Genomic DNA, 21,323 nt, shown 5'->3' on the forward strand with positions numbered 1-21,323 from the left:
GCTATTCCCATTTCTACGGCCGATTCCATTTGTATTTCCTAGGTTTGGCATAATTTGGCAATTGAATTGATTCGGCCAAGCCCTCTGGCAAAATTTGGTTACGCTCACGTTCGCGGCTGCAGGAAATCCAGCTGAGGGAAAATCGAAACCCAAACCGAAACCGAAACCGATACCCAAATCCCAACTCCCAATCGAAAAGTTTTCGGGCTCGGGAAAAAGGGTTTGGCTGCGGCTGTGATATTTCATGTTCGCCGCCAACGCTAAAGTTCTAAGTATTGATTGATCGAATCTGGGGGCGAAGAATTGGTGGGCTTTGGGCTTGGAAACGGGTTTAAACTATATTTTCATTTATACCACTAAAAGCTGTAAACTTCATTCTTAACAGTTTTGACTGACACTTAAAACTCATTTGACTAAAATTACCAAAACTAAAGAATTAATATTACTAGGTACTATACAAAAATTCTAAATTATTTTCTTTGAAACCTTTACTTGGTTTTGTCCCCATCAATTTATTAATATTATTACAAATTCATTCCGCATTTCTTAAGAATGCTTAGATCATAAATTCTCAATTTTTAATCCATCGATCATAGATTTTATCAAGAAGACATGTTCAAAAAGAATTTTATTGGGATTTCATAAACGTAGTGCATTTATGTATTTTTATACAACAGTTATTTCTTTGGATTCAGCATTATTTTCCTTGAGACCTTTTCTCTTTTATATGCCTACGAAACACATTTGCATCCCCGATAGCTATCGATTGATAATTCGGAAACAAAAAATAAAGACCGAAAAATCTGCAAAAATCTTTCGCTGTCGGCACACAACTTAAAGCAGCGAAAACATTGAATTGTTCCGCGTTATTGTTAAGCAGTTGAGCTTGATATTTTTTTTTTGTGGGTTTTTTTCATCCTGTGTTCCGTGTTCCATGTGCAATTTTTGCATACTTCAGCAAACGCGTCATATTTTCGAGTGGTTTCGCTAACATGGAAAGGACACTTGAGAGCCCAGGCACACAAGTGGATCCTTAAAGAGCATTTCTTCAGCTCCTGCCATCATCGCAGATGCCTTTATCCGGGCAGGGGCTTGAGAGTTTAGCTACATTCTGAATGGGCCTGATGAGAAGGCTGAGGGCTGGGGTCCTGCAATGATGATGAAGATGGATCTGAATGCTGAAACAGCAAATACTAGTGTATATGGGCAGTAGGCAAAAGTTTTTGCCCAACATCGTAACACTCTTAAAGTATTTATCGGCTCATCAGCCTTTAAATTTGCCATTTGGCAAACAGAAACAGCAATCTCAGTGGCTGAATAAACAACAAATATGCAATATGCAGATGCAGTTGCAGATGGCTCCCAATGGAACTGCATACAAAGCTTGTTGCCATTTCCGTTTCCTGTTTAACCATCACACACACACACACACACACACACACACACATGGGCAATCGGAGTGGACAGCAACATATCCTGTGCATAATGTGAATATCATTTACCGTGTCAATCACAGCGCACACATCCAGGCCATAGCCATTCAACCAGTCAACCAGTCATTCATTCGGGCCGCAACAAAAAAATCAACCGCATTCGACGTTCAAACAGGGGCAGGAAGCCCTGGGATAAAGCCAATATCCCGAGTGGATTTCCCAGATCCTAGGCCCCAGTCGAGTGTAAAATGTTTTGCGGTCATTTTAATATTAAATAATTAATTTCTGCGTAAATATTTATAACAGCAAAAATGTGCCGCATAATTGATATGTTTGCCCAAAAGGCACACACAGCAAAATAAATTTAAGAAACACATTTGCAGCAGGATCATAAATTAATAGTAGGCTTAGAGTTTTAATTTATATTAACTGTATTATCAATGTGAACATAAATTTCCATTTTAGTAGAATTTTGCAACCTTGATATTATTATTATTATTTGAGGAAAATAATCTTTATAAGAATTAGCAATTATTTAATTTACGCTTTAAAATATATTTTTAAAAAAGCTAGAAAACGGATATTAAATTACCTTCTGGCAACATTTTATTAGTAATAAAGTAAAACAATATAAATTTAATTTAAAAAATTTCATATGCATTCGGAAATCTTTATAAAGCTTTCTGTTTTAATAATTGCTTTCATTATTTGAACGGGTTTTTAAGATATTCGTTTATTTGCCAAACAATTTTTTAAAAACTAGAAATATATTGAAAAACTTTTTTTATTAGCCTCCTTTTAATAGCATCTCTTAATTAAAAAATATCCCTAAAAAATTTCCTGTGTAGCAACAGGAACCAGGAGCCCGGATTTTCCAGGACGAGGCCAAAAAGCCTCATATCTGTTTGATTTGTCCAATTGTCCATTGTTATTGGCAGTCAACATTCGAGCCGCTGCAATTCAATCATTACGAAATGAAATAAGCATAATGAAATGCAATATAAATGCATTAAACGCATCTGCTGTCGAGCCAAATCAATTTCATTCCAGCAATTTCTCCATGCGAAATTATTGAAATTATTGATGCCCATATGGATACACATATATTGAAGGAAATGTGAGCCTCGGGTTTTCGGTGCGGCTCACTGTTTTGGGAATTGTGGTCATTTTTCGCAATTAAAAGCTTTACACATTTCGCAATCAATATATGAAATAATTAAATAAAATGTCGCTTAATTAAATTGGCGAGGCCTTTTTCGATGCGGCTTTTGCCGAGGAATGATGATGATGATGATGATTCAAGTGATAAGCAGAAAAACAGAGGCCACGGCAGCTGGAGCTTGAGGAATGCGTTTAATTTGTGAGATGAGTTAAGTTAAAATACCCTACATTAATGGGGATAAATGGTATGAGGTGTGATATGTGCATAATTGACTGAGAGATCCAAAAGATATAGAAGTACTTGGTTTTTATTTAAAGTTCATTTAATTGCATGTGCATTCTTTTTAAGCGAATAACTTATTGTCTTATTTTTCTAAAATCATACATACATGTTACTTTGACTCAAAAATAAAATAATTAATATTTCAATTAACTAACAACTGAAAAAAATCTTAATATTAGTTTATGAAGTTTTTTACTTTAGGCGCTTTAAAACTGTTAATTGTACTTTAAAGCTTACAATAACATTTTAATAATTATTACATCAAAACTATTTATTGAAAGAAGATAAAGAAATGCGATTTCACAAAGTAAAGCTTATATAATTTTATTTGTTGATGGAATTTAATATATGCTTTTACTTTTAAATATGATAATTTTTACTTTGTTTAGTAAGCTTACTTCTTATTATCTGTCTTAATATTTATGTTAGTAAATAATGCATTACACATTTTGCCATTAACAATTTTGATATTTTTGTAAAAAAGAGTATTTGCTAGTTTCCTTATTCCCAAGTTCACATAAACGCCGTTTATTTACGCATCTGAGTTCCAATTCTCGCGCATCACAGAAATGTGACAGCTAGTTAGTGTCGAAAAGAGCAGCGTCTGCCCCTCACAGTTGGCCAATTAAATTCAATTGAAGTTTTCTTTTTGTTTCTGGGGACTGCTGGTTGCTGGCTGTTCTGGCTTATGTTCTGTTTATTTGTTTACTCTTTAACGCCTGCGCGCGTGCCTCAATTTAGTGGTCCGAAGTCGGAACATTTCCAATGCACTTTACCAGGCGATAGGCAAATGAGTCTGCGCATTAGACGGGGGCATAACGCAGGGGGGTTTTTCTCGCCGTGTAGCCGCTGTGTGCCGCCTGTCAGCATATCAACGCAATTTGTGCACTCGCCAATAGACGCAACCGAGAAGCCAAGACGGCGGCAAATTATGGCCAACGATGCTCGGCGACTGCGCAAAGTGCCTCATAAATTCACGTCGCTGATGAAGTGATAGTGCGCCGAGGAGTTCGAGGAGTTCGACCAAAATGCGGACAAGGAGTCGCCTGGCAGCCTCAGATTCAGATCCAGCTATATGGCTATATAGTGTCCGCCGCAGATTGTTTATTGCAGCGCTACGACTCGGCTGCAAAAATCAGCACGAAAAGATCCAACACAACAACATTGTAGCTCAATGGCCCAACTAATGTGCCGCAGATAGGAAATAAAGGGGAAGCCATTAGAAAGTGCACAAACAAATTGGCTGCAATCGCGAATTACATAACACGTCTTTCACTAGCGACAAGTGCTTATAATTTAGAAAAAATACTTATAGTTTCGTTTAACTCAATACTAGAGACGAAGTATTATTTTTAACAATTTTGTACTTGAAAAAAACCATGCGCAAATAGATTTGTAGGGCAACATTTTTAAAAACGTTTAACATTTAAAATAGGTTAAAAAGAAGAAATTGAAGTAAATTTTGAATGATCAAGACAAGAAATATATAATCTTGTTATAAATTGTTCTATTTAACATAATTAATAAACCTGTTTGATTGATCTGATAACAAAAATGGGTTTATCCAAATTGAATTGTGATTAAAAATACATTTTCACGAATATCATCTGTGAATATTTCATTTAATTGTGCTTTCTTTTTTTGAAGCAAAAACAGAGGTCAACAACAACCATTGAACCACTTCCTCATCCATTTGATTGATTTACGGCAGCCATTGACACAGTTTCTACGCTAATCTCAACTGGCTTACAACACTTTCTGACCCTGGTCCATTGTCAGCCGACCTGTCTATTAGCCGACCTTCAATAAAGGCCAAGGACAATGGCAGGACGAGGGCGCGTAATTGAAAGTACGCGACCAAGTTGTAAAGCAGATGTAAGGACATCAAGTGTCTGCCGCTTCAAGTCGATGGAAAAAATTAAGTAGAGAAAAAAGTAACTGAAGAAGAATTTACCATAATAAAAATAGCTAACGCCCGGCCCAAGATACGAGATTCAGTGAGATGCCATAAGCACAAAGGCAAACTGTAGATAAAAATTCAATAAGCCAGGCCAAGAGCCCAGGAGCAGGACACGAACCGAGACCGAAACCGAGACCGAGACCGAGACCTTTAAGCCTGAAGAAGGGGCCGGGTCTGCGGTTGTGATTTTGTGGCCAATAAATAAAATTAATACGAACGCACTTGAGCACAACTTGACCAGGGAGCTGGTCCCCGACGGAAGGACTCGGTTTTTCTGAGGTTTTTTTTCCCCCCAACCTCCCTCTGCCCATCATTTTTCTGCATTCTCTTCTGTGTGTTTTGTTTGTTGACTTGTTGAATGAGCCGAAGACCAAGGGCCAGGAACAGGCAAACTGTTGACTGGCACTTGCAGCCTTATGGCCAAGCCGATATTGTAGGTAAATAGAAACGAGGCGAAAAGCTTAAAGCTGGGCCGAGAAAAATTTTTAAGTGGTTAAGGTAAATTCAGAGCAATTTAGAGCCCTTTAAAGACATTTTTAATTTAAAAGAAAATGATAGTAAATGTAATAATTTTACTAAAACCATACCGTTAAATTGGCAGTGAGAAAAATTGAAACCTTTAAGTAAAGGATTTAAGCATTAAAAACTCACAAACAAAAAATTCAGTTTGTAAAAATGGTTAATAAATTAAGTTACCAAACTTAGCTTAAATTCAGAACACAGATTGGGAAAAATCTATAGTCTAAATTAATATATGAAAATGTTTTAATAAGGAATTGTTCAAGGAAAAGTACAATTTTAAATTTATAAAGATGTTTTTTTAACAAAACCTTTGTTTAATGTCAACACATGAAATTGCTATGTTCATTTAATATTTATTTATAAAAATCGAACGTCTGTAAAACAATTTTGGTTTTTTTAATTTGATTAATATTTAGTATGTGTTTAATATTTTGTTAGCTATAAAGCTGAGATTCTTATATGTTAAGCTTCATTATTAGTTATAAGAAATTCTTCCGTACCTAAGTCAATTATTTTAACAGGCTTAACTTTCACCTCGTTTGGGAATATTGACTGCCACTTGCAGATTGTAGTTCCCGTATCCTAAAATTCTCAAGGCGTTCCCACAATGCATTCATAAATAAGTGAACTCCAGGGTGCAACTGCGCGGTATCCGCACTGGTGCAATTCGAATGCTGACACGTTGATGACCCGGCAATTGAACTGCCATAAGAAATCACTCTGCGACAGAGGGGATTATTTGAAGGGGGAGATGGGAGGTGGGTGGATGGGTGAATGGGTGGCTGGGTGGATGGGGGCTAGCACTGCACCGCCCACTTTCAACACTTGCCACAACAATGGTGCGCAAATATTTACCAGCCAGCCGCAGCAATTGGCAAAGGCATCGGATCAGCGGCTTGAGTCTCAGCCTCAATTTGAAATCCAATAAAATTTAATTGGAAACTTCATCACGGGTGCGAAAATTCACACTCTAAGCCAAGGCAGGCACGACTTGGCTGCCGTTTGCCGTAAATCTATTGGCCAAGGCTTTTTCAGTTCCCAGTTTTCCACTAACCCCACAGAAAACTCCCCCCTCGACATCCACAATCCACACGTTTCGTTTTGCACCTGGCGGCGTTTCTCTTGGGGAGGCATCGCGATAAGGAAATATTTTTCATACGGTCGGTGGGGTGTTCAATCCGTTCCAATCCGTTATTGGCCATGGCAATATATGGCTTATTTATGATTTTCCTCTTGCCATGCCATATCTCTCTGGTCCATTGTCGACATTAATCGCTTTGCTTCGCTGAAAAGTATAACATGAAATTGGGATTGATTTATGTTATAATTACAAAAGCCAGACGCATATTAGGGGCACTCAAAACAGCGCAAACAGTGGGGCTGGCACTAGATACAGATCTATACTTTGCAAAAAATTCAGCACTAGTCTGAAAACCACTGTGATATTTAAAAGTAATAACCATCCTAGGATATAAGTACTCGGTTCAGCACAAATGTTTAAAAAGAGACAATACTAAATACAACAAGCGGTTCAAATTTAAACGCAAAATTTGTATTCTCCGTTTTATTTTTGCTTTTTTTTGGGGGGCGGGGGATAAATAATTATTAATTTAAAATAAAACGATTTTGACTCCATTCATAAGTCAGCAAAGTATACACATATTAATTATTGTTTACTTTTTGTAAGATGTAAACCCCACTTACCAATAAACCAATATATTGGTATTGGTAGATAATCGTAAGATGTTTTATTTTCAGAGGTAATAAGTTACCAATTTCCAAAACCAAAATTTTTTCAAGTCAGCCAAATATTAATTGAAGCTATAAGAACTACAAATGTTGGAACTACGTTTACAACTACGTTTCTAGCACATTAAATACTGTAACTTTTTTTTAAATTGCAAATATTTAATTTTAAATATAAATTCCACAATCCTATATAAATACAAAAATGATTTATATATTTCTTGTTTAATGATTTATTTCATTTTACTTCCTATTACTGTATAATAACTGAAGAATTTTGGGGACTCGTGGTCGAATTGACCAAAATCAATTCAATCAGAGAGAGGAATCCGAAATAGATCATGTACTGTGCGTGTTTATTGAAAGTCTTCAGTGGAATATACGGATTGCTTTCTATTTCTATGTGTTGCCAGAATGCCAGAATATAGAATGGATATTTAATTGGGGATTATGTAGTGGTTTCCTCAATGAACTCCCACCAATCCTTTTCGTAGCCCTCTCTTACGTGGCACAGAAGGACATGTCGTCGTTTCTGGCAGTAGTGTGAAAGGTCAAGGACCTTGTGTTTGATTTCGTAGAGATTTGCCACAGTGATCTCTCGCTCCAAGCACTCGGAGATCTTCTCGGTGGCCATTTCCATGTCCCTCTGATTGTCCTCGAATATGATCTTCTGATTGTTGTTGATTAGGTAAAAAGCAAACACATAGCTGTACATCAGCGTGGATCGACACTGGCACAAAACGTCGACGGCATCGCGAAGAAACTGAACCTCAATCCAGCTAATCTCCTCCTGCATGTCATCCATTTTGGCCTGAACACTGGCATACAACTTGTTCTCCATTCGCATGCTCTGCATGTGGTTCATATACCGGTTGTAGTAGTGCAGATATCGGGCCATCGACGAGCGATATCTTTGCTGGGCCAGTCTCGCCTCCTTGGCCTCCTCGTCGTCGAAGCGATTGCAACTGTACCAGGACGAACCGTGCGGCTCCCAGGATCCCAGACATACCCAGCAGAAGTCATGTCGGCAGGAAGGATTTTTGCAGACAACATGATTGCATCCGCCATCCTTTTCGATGGTCACATTGCACTTGGGACACTCCTTCGTGTTCTGGGCAATCCAGTTGGAGGTCTCCGAGTCATCGAGACACTTCTTGAGCCACTTTTTGAGCGAACTGCAGCTGGCGGGCTCATGCCAGTTTTCGCCACAGCCAAAGCAGAACTGATGGCCACACTTGCAGTGAACAGCTCGAGCCTCCGTACAATTGGCTTTGATGGCATGGGTGCAATTGGGGGCGGGGCACCATCGCATCAGCATGTTGCACTCCACAAAGGTGTTGGTTATGAGCTGCTGATACCGCTCTATGACCTCCGGGCTATCGGCCAGTTTCAGGAAGGACACATAGTCCACCAGGATGTCGCAATTGGCAGCGGGACAGGTTATCGTATGGGCCAGGCCTTCGCTGCACGTTTTATTGGCCAAATATTGTTTCCAGCAGGCGGCGCAAAAGCTGTGACCACAGCCCAAGCCCTTCAGCTCATGCTCGTCACAGGGAGAATAGCAAATGCCACAGGACTCCTGCGAGAAACATGATTTGCGCACCGATTCCGATGAGCTTGCCCTCAAATCCAGTTCACTTCTCTGTTCGAACGGATTCACCACATGGGCGCGCTGGAAAAACTCCTGTGGACTGCTCTCGAAATAGTTCTCGAACAACCGCTCCTTATCCCACTTGAAATGATTGAGGATAATCCGCGTGACCTGCGGCGATAGATTCAGGACATTGTTCACCCCATCGATGATATTGCGCTGGTGCTGAACGATCTGATCCACCGAAAGGACCTTGTACACAAAGTCATCCGCTTCGGGGCTGCCAATGGGACTGTCCGGCAAAAGGATTTCCGTGCAGGTATCCTCGTCGCTGTCACAGGTCCCGCAACTCATCAAGGACGAGGTATTGTGACTGTGGAGCGAGCGATGTGAGTCACCGTGATCCTCATCGGAGTATTCCGAATCGGAATTCATAGCACCAGCATGTGGGTTATATCGGAACAGGAATTATTTCACCGACTCTCACACATTTGATGGTTTTACTTTTTCTTATAAGTTTTTTTGTTGGACGGATGGGACTATGAACTCCTGACAACAGCAACAACAAAGGTAACTACAACTTTTATCAGAGCACGATTCGGTTTGAATATAAAACACATTCGAAGTGATGAAATGTTGTATTTTCTTTGTATTTCTATTGAAGACTGAACCTACTTGGATGACATTTGACCAGTTTTTCTTTTCACAACCTCAATGACATTGCCCCGCTTTTAAAATATATTTTAGATTTCAAAAGTCAGGTGGAATTTTTGAAATTTATTTGTTTTTGTTTTAGTTTACAAAAGTGCTCTACACAATAATCTAATGATTGTTAAAACTGTTTATTTAAAGGTTTTAAAAATATGCAAAAAAGTAATACATTTATAACTATTTCAAAATCTAAAAAAAAACATTATATTCAGTATTTTTAAAAATATATTTTAAATCGCTCTAAAACGGCCCCTGCTAAAAATTTTTAAAATACAGTTCTAAATGAAAAATGATTTAATAAACAAGTGTTGTGCGTGTTAAATCATTTTAAAACCAGTTTTAAAAGCCGTGTTTTTTTATTTTAGTTTACTTTTGCCTACAACCATGTTAGTTGCCATGCGGTATTCCGAATCATGCGTTTTTAGTTGTGAGTTGAGAGACCATCCAAATGCATTTGGCCTGCGCTTTCAACGCGTTCTCACATGCACACTAAAAGCTTTTCGGGATATTTTTTTTCATAACCCCTTCGTGGCATAAAACAGAACAAAGCAATGTCTCAAGTGGCAAGGGTAAGGCACGTAAATAAAAAACAGAAATAAAATCCAGGAAAAAAGTACACATACATGCGATATGTGAAATGAAAGTGAACGAGTGCACAAGGATAATGGGGACCAGAAAGGGAAGGAAAGCGAAAGAGAGAGACCGAGATATGGAGTGAGGGTAATGAGTGTGCATAATGCAGATGCAGATGCAGGATCCCGGTCCAGGCTCCCAGGACCAGCCCAATCCAGCCCATCTCCATTGAACAAACGGGCTCAATCTGGCATGCCGAGATGCACTTGGGGTATGGGTACACTCGGAGAAAGAATTCACAATTTAATTTCAGAAATATTAGCAAATAAAGGAATATTGAGTCAAAAGTTAAAAGTATCTTATAATTAGATCCTTAAACACATTTTTAAAATCCTATGGCAAGGGAAAGTTTTTTAAAAAATTCCGTCTAATTTATTTTGCGTGTTTTCAACTTTTTCAAATATATTTTCATTTTGTTATAGTAAACATTAATATAAAATATTTTAGTAAATAAATAATAGTGTTGTAAATACTTACCTAAGTAACACACAAATTTATATTATTATGTAAGTTAAATTTACATACGTTCTTAAAAGCAAATCGAGTATTTACTTATTTTTAGCCTATCAAAGAAGGTACATTTTTGGAAAAAATGTTTATGTTTTTACGTGAAAAAGTATACAAAATAATTAATTTCCTTATGCACACAAATTTTTTTTTATAGTGTCTCTGATATTATGTACGCGGCATATGCATTTATAGAGGAGAAACACACATTGTGGTTATGAAGCTGCCTCTGCATCGCCTTTATTTCGTTCCCTCCCTGTTTCTTTTTATTATTTTTTTTATTTAAAACAAAAGCTGCACAACAACCCGCCAAAAACAGTAGCCCGTTCCAGTATGAAAAAGTAAAGCGAAAAGAGCTTGGCAAAAATCATTACAAAATAAAAACGCAAAGTCGCCAAAACAGCAAAGGCAGTCACAAAATCCCTTTCATCAGTTGACAGGGGCGGAGATCCACATTCTCGCCCCCTTTTCACTTCATCCAGCATCTTTTCAAGTCACAGCCAAATTACAAGAAATCCTTTCGTGCGCGTGAATGCTTTGGTGGAAAATGCGGAAAAGGAAATAATTTGACCATTTGCTGCAGCGCAGGCACATAAAATAAGAAGGAGCGGATGGAGGGCGGTAAGGCTACGACTGGGCGTGGCCTGTGTCATATGGGGAAAATTTCAAGAATTTCCCCCAACCCATGCAAATGCAATGCCAACAAAGATGCGCCACTTGTTGGCCACGACGCTTTATCATTGCCAATCGCGTCGAACAAGGCCGAGAGAAATGGCCAGCTCCGATGATGGTCAACAGAGATGGCCCTGTGACGTGACCACGCCACGACCAAAAGACTGCCCGATGATGATGCCAAATAGCTGATAGGCCAAGCCAACAATCCCGGCCAGGCCAACGCGCATTTCTCTGCGCCCACTTAAAGTTTAGCACTACAAAAAATTTAAGTTAATGTAGTGATACCCAAAAATTATAGTTCATAATAAATGATTTAAAATTTATTTATTAATTATAGCCAATCCCAATTATAGATTATAGTTTATCGCCTGGTTAACCCCAAAAATTATAATTCAGTAGCAATAATTTGAAATAAAAAATAAAGGCATAGACAAATGACAAATAAAATAGAGGTACTTTAATTTGTTCTTTTGCTCCTGTACAAACGTACAGGCCATAATATAAATATATTAAATATAAAATTAAAAGAGATAATATGTAAATTTCACTCATAAACAATAAATTGGGAAATCATTTCAGTAAGCGGTTGATATTTTTACCCGTGTATTTAATGTTCCTGCAACTATGTATTCGCAGAAAAATATTCCTGGGAACAATTTCTCCAGCTCCCCAAAACGGTTTCTGGCCAAAAGGATGTTCGCTTGGAAATTCATGTAAATTAGCTAGGTAATTACAAGCTTTATATCAGCGGCAAACGGATGTGTGCTGATCGCGGCGATAAATGCGTTCGCCCGTTTCTCGCATTATAATTACTCTCTTGTCTGGTATTGTGTAGTCGATTTGAAAAGCAAAAATTAGCTGGAAACCAACGAGCATGAAGCGCCAAGCCGAGCCGGCACTGTGGAAGAAAATCAGCGCTCGGAACTAATTTGATTTTGATGCGACGGGGGCCCAGAGAAATGATATAGAGGAATGCGCGTATATATTTATGTTTAAAGCCGAGCTCTCGGCTCATAATCAAGTTGCGGCCAGGCATGAGTTATTACATTAACGGTTGGCATGGACAGCTGAATTTATGTTTTCTCTGCGCCATTGATTGACCTTGACTAGCGGTTTAACAGTAGCCGACCAGCGATGAATTCGTATATAATTAAAACGAAAATTAATTTCAAGTTTCGAGTGTGTCAGAGATTTATGTGAATTTCGTTTTGGTCTAGAGTCTAGACATTAAAATCGTTTTAAATGCGATCCGGGTGATCATTCATAAAGTGGATGGTAGAAAAATGGGTTAGGGGAACAGCTCATAGATCATAAAATTCGGGTGATGATGGATTAGTAAAGCTAACTTAATGGGAAAGGCAAACCTGCGTGACACGATCGCATTTCCAGCTTAAAATTGGTTGAGAATTTCTTTATTTTTTTATAATTCCCCTAACCCTTTATTTTCGTGTCACTTGCCTTTTGGAATTGTCATTGCACAGCTCTTTCATCTCTTCGTCAAAGAGAAATCATTGCCAAAAATTTGCTTTGAAACGATTGTACTCCAGTGCAACCCCAGGGCATATCCTTATCATAATCCCACCCTCTCAATTTTTGGCAAATACTTCCAATCAAAAAGGGTCTCCATAAAAGCGTGATGGAGAAAAATATCCCTGTGACAGGCGAACAAAAACTTGGGTGCGAAGAAAAGTGAAAGTGCTCCCCCTTAGATATTCAACCCCCCAACAAAAAAACAAGAAAATTCAGCAGAGGAAAAACTTTTCCACCACATGTGTGGCCTCGTACGTGCAGCTATCTCTTTTCACCGTTTGGCGGCTTTTCGCCTTTGAAATTGAAGCATTTCCGCCATCTTTTCTGGATGGTATGGTCGCCGTTAAGGTTTTGGAAAAACGCTGCCAACGAAGAAAGTGCGTTAAGAGGGAAAACTACGCCACTTCAAAGTGGCAGTTCAGTCAGTAAGTTGGTCCGCAAGAAGGCAAATCAGTGGGCTCAGACTTCAAAGCGGGTTTTGCATTTCGTCCGCCAATATTCTCGCGCTTTTGTGGCTTCTTTTCGTTGGAAAAGCCCCAACTCTTTACCACCACACACTATTGTTACATGGAGAACGTTGACTTTGGTTTTGAACACACTTTTTCGAGGGCCTGGGAATATATGATTCAGAGCAACACAACAGGACTCTGGCCAGTGAAAGTCCTGCTGCGGAATTTCGCGTGTTCAGTTGACATTTAGTGGACTTGACGGGTTCACACTCGTCTAAGTGAGGGGCGGTACTGGTTTTTATGCCTTTCTAATGGGTACTCAGGGGTGGATTGGTTGTAATTAGAGTCGATTACACAGGGTTGCATTTAAGTTATTGAGCTATTGAAGCATAATATGTATTTCTTTAATAAAATTATAAGCCCCTTTAATCTATTTTATGTTAGGCCTTTCAAATACATTTTGTTTAATTTATGTTTACCTTAACGCTTTAATCGTTGACTTACATCAACTGCGTTAATTCCTCTTTTGTAGTTTTTTACAAAGACTTTGTTTTAAGTATGTAATAATTAAGTATACGTTTTTTAAAACTATGATATAGATTATAGATAGTTTTGTGAAATTTAATTATTAAACTTTTAAAATTGTAAGTTTAGTTTTTTAGAAATTAATTTTCCAAAAGTAATACAATATTCCAATTTTCAAAATTTTTTTTGTTACGTTAATTTAATTGTTAGATTAATTACTTGATATTCTAATTGTATACTTTTCACTACAATTCGTTTTTATGCAGTGGAATTTTTCGTGGGCAACATCGTCTCATGCATTCCTCATATGTTTAGATTATCTGGTCGGCCTTTAATTGTTTGTTTCATTTCTTTCGCATTTTCTTTGTTTTTTCTCAGGGTTTTGTGCTGTTGCTTGGACCGCGACTGTCTGGCACGTCTTGGTGATATCTTGGTGTGTGTGTGACTGTGTTTTCTAATGCACGTCACGTGACAAAATTGTATAATTTCCAAAACGGGCAGCGGGCCGCACGTCGCCCATTGCCATTGTGACATTTCCGGTTAATTTGGCGCCAGCTCAGCCGGGTTCCAGTCTCGTTCCCCTTTCCTTTCCTTTCCTTTCCGTTACGTATCGTTCCGTTCCTTATTTTTTTTTTTTGTTTGTTATCCCCCTTTTTGACCCTCCATCGAGCCACGGGAACTGGGACTGCCACATTTTTGACACTTGGCCAAGCAAAAATCACAGCGCAGGAAACATTTCCTTTCCCTTTTTGGCCAAATCGCAATTACCTTTCCCTCTGGTTAACGTTAACGTTAACGTTGCTAACGTAATCGTAACTTACTTTTCCTTTCATTTTGTGGCCGCCAGCGGACGGACAATGCAAAGATCAATGCCAGTCGCAGTCGGAAATTAGTAAGTGCAACTAAGGCGAACTAAAACGAGGGCGCCCACTCCATTCCCCCCTCACCATCGCCATCGCCATCACCATCACCATCGCCGTCACCATCGCACTCAGTCTTTGGAGCAGCAGCCATGCCATGAGTAACTGACATTAATTCAAATTGTTAATTCATGCCTGTCACGCTTTGGTACAGCGGTGTCCCCACAATATTTCCTAGCCCGGCTCTATTGCACTGTGAAAATCTTAGGGCCACTTCTTGGCTAGTTCTCAAAGCAAATTTTGTTTCAAAATGTGTGAGTAAAATCTAAATATCGATTTCACCTTCAGCCTTTTATAATTGTCTTGCTAAATTAAACCATTTAATATTTTCCTGTAATAATAAATTATTTTAGATCAAGAACTATTAGTATTTCGATAAGTCTATAAGGATATCAAATCTTGACTTAGACTGTATATTAACATTCCAATATACATAATCCTATTTTAATACGCCATTTAGTTAACGGGTATTTTAAGCATTAAAATAGTCCAAATACAGGAATGACATTAATAATCAACACTGATCTCAAGCTAATTATATCACTTCTTTGAGGTCTAAGTTACATTTTCTTAAAATATTTGGCTAAAAAAATATATCTCAATTAAATAATTGGTTTAAAAACTCAGTCGTTTAAGTGGAACTTGACTTTATTGCCTTGTAAATGGATTTCATTACATTAAATCAAACAGAAAATTAATAATCATATCCAACCTTAAAACTTGTTTTTTTAGGGTTTTAAAATCAGTTACTGCTTTACAAAAACCTAAACATATCTAGTGCCCATTGTCTTTTGTATTCTAATTGCCGTTCCTTCGCCCAGTGCAACATTCGAGTCTCTGTGTGGTGATTGTGTTGACGTCTACTTGGCCGGCTGTTGTTATTGCTGCTAATCCAGATCAGTGACCAGTTCCACTTAGTAAATACAATGCAACAGTGGGTGCTTTTGCGTATGCTCCACCGGCAGTACAAAATACCTCCAAAGCCACCAGAACCACTGGTGGTTCTAGCACCACCCTTTTCCCATTCGACAGCCAAGACGTTAATTAATTATGCGACTTCGGCTTAATTACAGACGCAGTACTCCCAATCACACCCTTTTGCCCCCTTGGCACATTTCATTCTCAATGGGAAATTAAGTTGAATCATTTGAAGTTTTTGTCTGGCTGTCCAGCTTTTTTACTTCAATTTCATTTGTTTTGTGTTATTTTTTTTCATTTTATTTGCAATACTTTAGCGCAGCGTTCTCGAGTACAAAATGAAAGTTGTTTTTAGAAGTTGTTTCTGGTTTATGGTTCTGATTTAGCCGAGATCTCTGTGGCTGGCACCACTTGGCTCTTGGCTTGGTATTTTGGCCAACTGACGTCATAGCCAGTCCACCACTTATTGGTATACAATTTTGAATTTTTGTTCACTTATTTATTTCTATATGCAGGCCATGCAATTTATATGCATGGCCTGACTTCTCTCTCTATGCGTTGTACATTTTTTTTCTCCAGCATTTTTTAATAACATTTTCAAATGCCATGGCATTTATTACCATACTTTGCCTTTTTTTTGCGCTTACTCTTTTATAACTCTATAAAGCGCAATCAGAAATATTTATATAGCAGGCGGCAGCTGGCAAAAAAACACGTTAACTATGCCATTGCTTAGATACTTAGATACAGGCACTTATAAAGTCGTAACAATGGCAACAACTCAATTGTGAATGAAACTGATACAGTTGTAATGGCTGTGACAAAGGTGTGGAACTCAGTTGCTAAATCAGTGGTATTGGTTCCGGAGTATTGTGAGGATATTTTGGGACATGTGATAAGATGAATTATACTAGGTAAAGAGAATTTAAGTCCTAGCTAAATTAAAAGTATTTAGTTGTTGTCCATGTTTATAGCTTATATTATATTATATTATAGAATAAAATGCATTCTTTTTTGCTTTTTCAACTACAATCACTATTTTTCAACAATTTAAACAGATTTTGTAAACCAATTTTCATTTTATTATTATTTGCTTGCAATTAATTTCAGATGTGCGACGTTAATCTTTATTGCATTTTATTCACGGATTTCCAGTCGCCACTTGAGCATAATTATTATGCAATATTCCACAGAAGTCCTTTGTTTCAACCCCTTTCGCTAATTAGCAACGAACATCATCCGCACGAACAAAAAATGCAATCAATGAAGAAAATGCATGAACACTTGAGTGAGAAAGCAGGGAGCCAGAAGCCAGCAGTCAGGACGAAAAAAGGAAAAAAGTGAAGAAAAAACCCTTGAACAAATAAATGCAAGCGAGGTCTCTATACAGACGGGGCTAAATGAAGTGTAGGCTCAAGTAAAATGAAAATAAAAATTGCAGCAATGGAAAAAAAGGAGATGAGAGATGGAAAGCCAACAAAAAGGATAACTCGTGATGGGGCTCGGCTGGATTCTGAGGTGCACTTGAAAGTGGAATTTATGCTTCATGCATGATACATCATCATCGTCATCACTCCACTGGCATTTTGGTAATGGAATCGTACGCACAGCTTCCAGAACTCTAGAACACCAGAGCTCCGTCCTCATTGTGCTCGTCATTGTCGTTTGCCGTTGTCCTCGTACTCGTCCTCGTCCTTCTGATGATTGTCGTGATATAACCCATCCAGGATGGCTGACTGAGGGGCCATAAGTGTTGCTACGTGCTCAAAAGCGTTTCATATTAATACGAAAACGAATACGTATACGTATTCGTATACCACCAGCATGCCATATTCCACATCCCATGTTCTATGGCGGCTGTGTAAGCAATCAAGTCATGTGATCCCTCTATTTGAGCGAGAGGGTAGAAAGTGACTTCACTACACATGCTCCCCATTCCCCATGGTTCAAATTCATATTCACATCCACAATCCTGTCAACGGCAGGACATCATCTTGGCCAGGCTGGCATTCATTGCATATTCATATGCTCGCCAAGTTTGTTGACTTTTCATTTTGCCTGGCGCTGAATTGTTTACTTTTAGCGCTTGGCGTGCTCAAAACAAAACGCCATTCGTCGGCATCCACGGCGTATGAATAATTTAGTGAGTCATTAAAACTCAGCTGCAAACGTCATCGCATCTCAGTCGCAGTCTCAGTCACAGCAGCAGTCCCATCATTCTTCGCCTTGTTATGACACTTTTCACTTTTCGCCAGCTTTGCAATAATATATGGCTAACATCTGACTTGCCTTTCCCCTTTTTTTTCTGGCCGAAACACACTCAACTATTTTCCCTAATTGCATATAAGGTGTCTGCCCATAAATAAATTAAATTTTGATTTTAAAACTAATGAGCTAAATTAAAAATTAAATCATACAAAAACAGTTAATTGCCAATAATATTTGGTAACATAAGAAAGTGAATTATTATTTTATACTTATCAAATACTAACCCAATTCCTGTTTTTTTAAGCTTATAATATACATAATACATTGTGAATTTAATCTTATTACTTTTAACTTTTTACTTTTAAAAAGTTTTTAAATAAATTATTCAACAAAATTTGAATATGTTTAATTTGGTCATTTAGAAATGATAAATTTTGCAAAATCCTAAAAAAATTTGCTTGGAAATTTTGGTTTTATTTTGATTAAAATGGATTTCTTGTGTTAGCGATTTAAATCAGATATCTGAATACAGAAGAAGTATGTTCTTCTTCACAGCCTTCTGGACTAGAACAAATCCATAAATCCGCTCCTTGTTGAGCTCTCAATATTGCAAATCTTCGTGCGAGTATTTAAAATTCCCTTGCAGACCTGGCTATCAAAATCCAACCTGTCTACCGCCTCATACTCTTTTTTATTACCCACACCCCATGGAGGTTACCTAAGTCAGCACAAATTGCTGCTATAGCCAGACGATGACTACGACTACGACTACGTGATGATGATGATGAGGACAAGGCAAGGTGTTGCTTTTGTTAGAAAATTTCATTATTTTGGCTTAAGCCGACACACTCACATACACACTCCTCTGGGATATTTATGTGCCAGGTATTCGTATATATGCACACATGCCATTTATAGCCAGGGATTAAAAGTCAAATCCTTTTGTTTAAGTGCCAAAATTAATTTTCATTTGACATGCAATGGGCCACAGAAAACATGTTTTCCGTCTGGGCTTGGCCAAGTCATGTGGCCTCGGCCTCCCATCTTTTATCCTCATCTTGGGTGGAGTTTTTCGGCAGACGATGGCGTATCTTCACTTTAAAAATATAAATTCAACTGCAGCCGGAGCTCCGCCAATGTAATTGGCAATAAATGCTGGTTGAATGCAAAAATCTCACCAATCCATTGATTGCGCTTAATTGAGTTGGCCATAAACGGTCGTCCAAATATAATCAAATACCAATTTAAATTAACTCAACAGCAATTTAAGCCGGCAAAAAATTTCAACTAACCGACAGCATCAACAACGGCTAAACGCGAAAAAATTAAATTAGTGCAAAAATGTAAACATGTTGTCGAAGGCAGGGGAGGATTGGGAGGCTGGAGGCTGGAGAGGCACGCGGACATGTAAATGACGCCCGGCACCAGCCTCAAACATGTTAACCGCATGTAAACTGGGTCCAAACCCCGTAAACTGGGTCCAAACTTCGGAACCGGGGAGTGACCGGTGCGGATTGAGGGGTCCAATTGAGCGTAGGCATTTTAACGATCGGCGGCCAACTGAATCTGAATCCGAATCCGGCCAATTTGCCAGTGTCTTTGAACGGATTATTGGGGAGAAGCTCGATTGGCGGCGGCAGGAAAAAACAACTTGGACACTTTAAGTGGTCCAGCGACAGAGGAAACATTCTATTATTTTGTGTCGTGAATATCATAAGCTTTTCTTTCTCTTTAAGTGGTTTCATGTAAAGTACCGGCCAATCAATTACGGACAAAAAGTCTGTACTAAAAAACTATGTAAATCAATATGATATATAAATATAAAAATGTATCTAATTCTAAGATTAATTTCTTGATTTCTTGATTTCTTTCTTAATTAAAGCTCTTATATTAATACAACTGTTACCCTATATAAAAAAAACATAAAATTTAATCAACTATAAGAATCTAATTGAAATCAAACTTAAAAATGAAAAATGTGGCAGTCCCCATTCGGCTTATGTATAAATCTGTCCAGTTGATTTAAGAAATTTGTTTTTTTTTTTTTTTGTTTTTTTGCAGATCTATAACTTTACTGTAACCATTTTATTTTTCTTGATCCTTGTTATTAAAGCTAAGACCCATCAAATTCCTTTCCTTTAGGCAATCCCAAGCCCGTATTTAATTTTTTGTTTATACCCTAAGCTTACACACTCGATCGATTACCACATTTGAGATGAGATGAGCTGAGTTGAGTGGAGGAGCTCTGAGGAAATTGAGGTTGAGGCCATGTCAGAATTTTGCGGTTGGGCCCCAATAGGCCCCCATATCCCCGCCACCCCTTTTCCCGGGAACCTGGAAAAGTATCGCATTTCAATGGAACATTGTTGATGGCAAATGCATGTTAGTTCCATGGAATTATGATATTTTCTGGGAAATTCGAAACGATTTTAATTGGCGCCTACTCTCCAGCCGCCCACTCTATAAACTTCAGAACATGCACGTAATTTGATGCTAAATTGAATTTGAAATTTTATACATAAATGTGTTGTTGTCCGGCCCCTCAATGAAAAAGCAGTTAATTTTTGTTTCTCTTTTAACGTAAAAATTTATTTTCCCCATACAGTGGACAATGGAAAAGGGCAACAATGTTGACAATATTGAGTGTTGACATATTTAAAAAAAATACCTTTTATATTAACATTGTGATAACTACTTTGTTAAAATGGCAGGAGTTTTTAGTGACAACCATGATTGTTAATTTAGGTTATAATTTAACAAGCCATTTCTTTACTTTTTCTCTTAGCAATGTTAGCAATCTTTCCGTTTTTTGCGTGTTCACTGTTTCGATATAAATATTTTTTTTTGGGTTACCGCTAGACGATGCCTCCTAAAAATTGTGAGAAAGAGAGGAAAGTCGTGCCTAAAAACTTGGCAGACAGGAAGCCAAAGTTTTTTGTTACCTGACTGACTTCTGATACGCCAGGCGGCGACTAACGGCAAAACATATTTTTGTTTACCCTTCGAACTGGCGGGATTAGCCTCGGCGACCCACCAAAAACCTGGATCCACTGGGGGCCATCACCGCACTCTTATCGCCTCAAATTAATCAGCTTAATCCGTCGAAAACTTGGCTAGTTGAATGGAGTCGAACCCCTCACCCACGGAAAGATTTTGGCTAACCAGAGATAAGCGGTTCTTGTATGTGCAACATGCAACGTTAACATGTTACCTGCCCCCAAAGTACAAGTAATCATTGTTGCAGGTGGGTTAGGTTTGGTTTGGTTTGGTTTGCGTTGGTTTGAGAAGTACTCTGTTTTCGTGTGTTTCCAGTGCCTGGATTAATGCTCACTGCCAGAGGGTGTAATGCATATAATCTAATAAGCAGGTGAACTCTAGCCAAAAGGGTTGATGGCTGCCAATCTGATGGTGTGGGGAAAGGCAGCTGTACTAACGGTAAAGTTGCATTAGAACACTGCATAAATAACCAGTCAAAGAACACAGACTAATTTAGTGGAAACTGGCAGAGTGGGATCTCAAATTAACTTGGCTAAAATCAACAGAACTAATGT

General features: G+C 38.2%; 1 protein-coding gene across 1 annotated transcript; it reads right to left on the reverse strand.

Annotated features, from left to right (window-relative positions):
- Nucleotides 1-7,358: 7,358 nt before the first annotated feature.
- LOC128258652 (E3 ubiquitin-protein ligase ariadne-1) lies at nt 7,359-9,361 on the reverse strand. The gene has a single exon (XM_052990398.1). It carries the CDS (start codon nt 9,129-9,131, stop codon nt 7,554-7,556), a length of 1,578 nt encoding a protein of 525 aa, XP_052846358.1. The 5' UTR covers nt 9,132-9,361; the 3' UTR covers nt 7,359-7,553.
- Between the last annotated feature and the right edge of the window lie 11,962 nt (nt 9,362-21,323).

The sequence above is a fragment of the Drosophila gunungcola genome (genome assembly GCF_025200985.1).
Source record: "Drosophila gunungcola strain Sukarami chromosome 3L unlocalized genomic scaffold, Dgunungcola_SK_2 000003F, whole genome shotgun sequence".
In the NCBI taxonomy this organism is placed as follows: Eukaryota; Metazoa; Arthropoda; class Insecta; order Diptera; family Drosophilidae; genus Drosophila; species Drosophila gunungcola.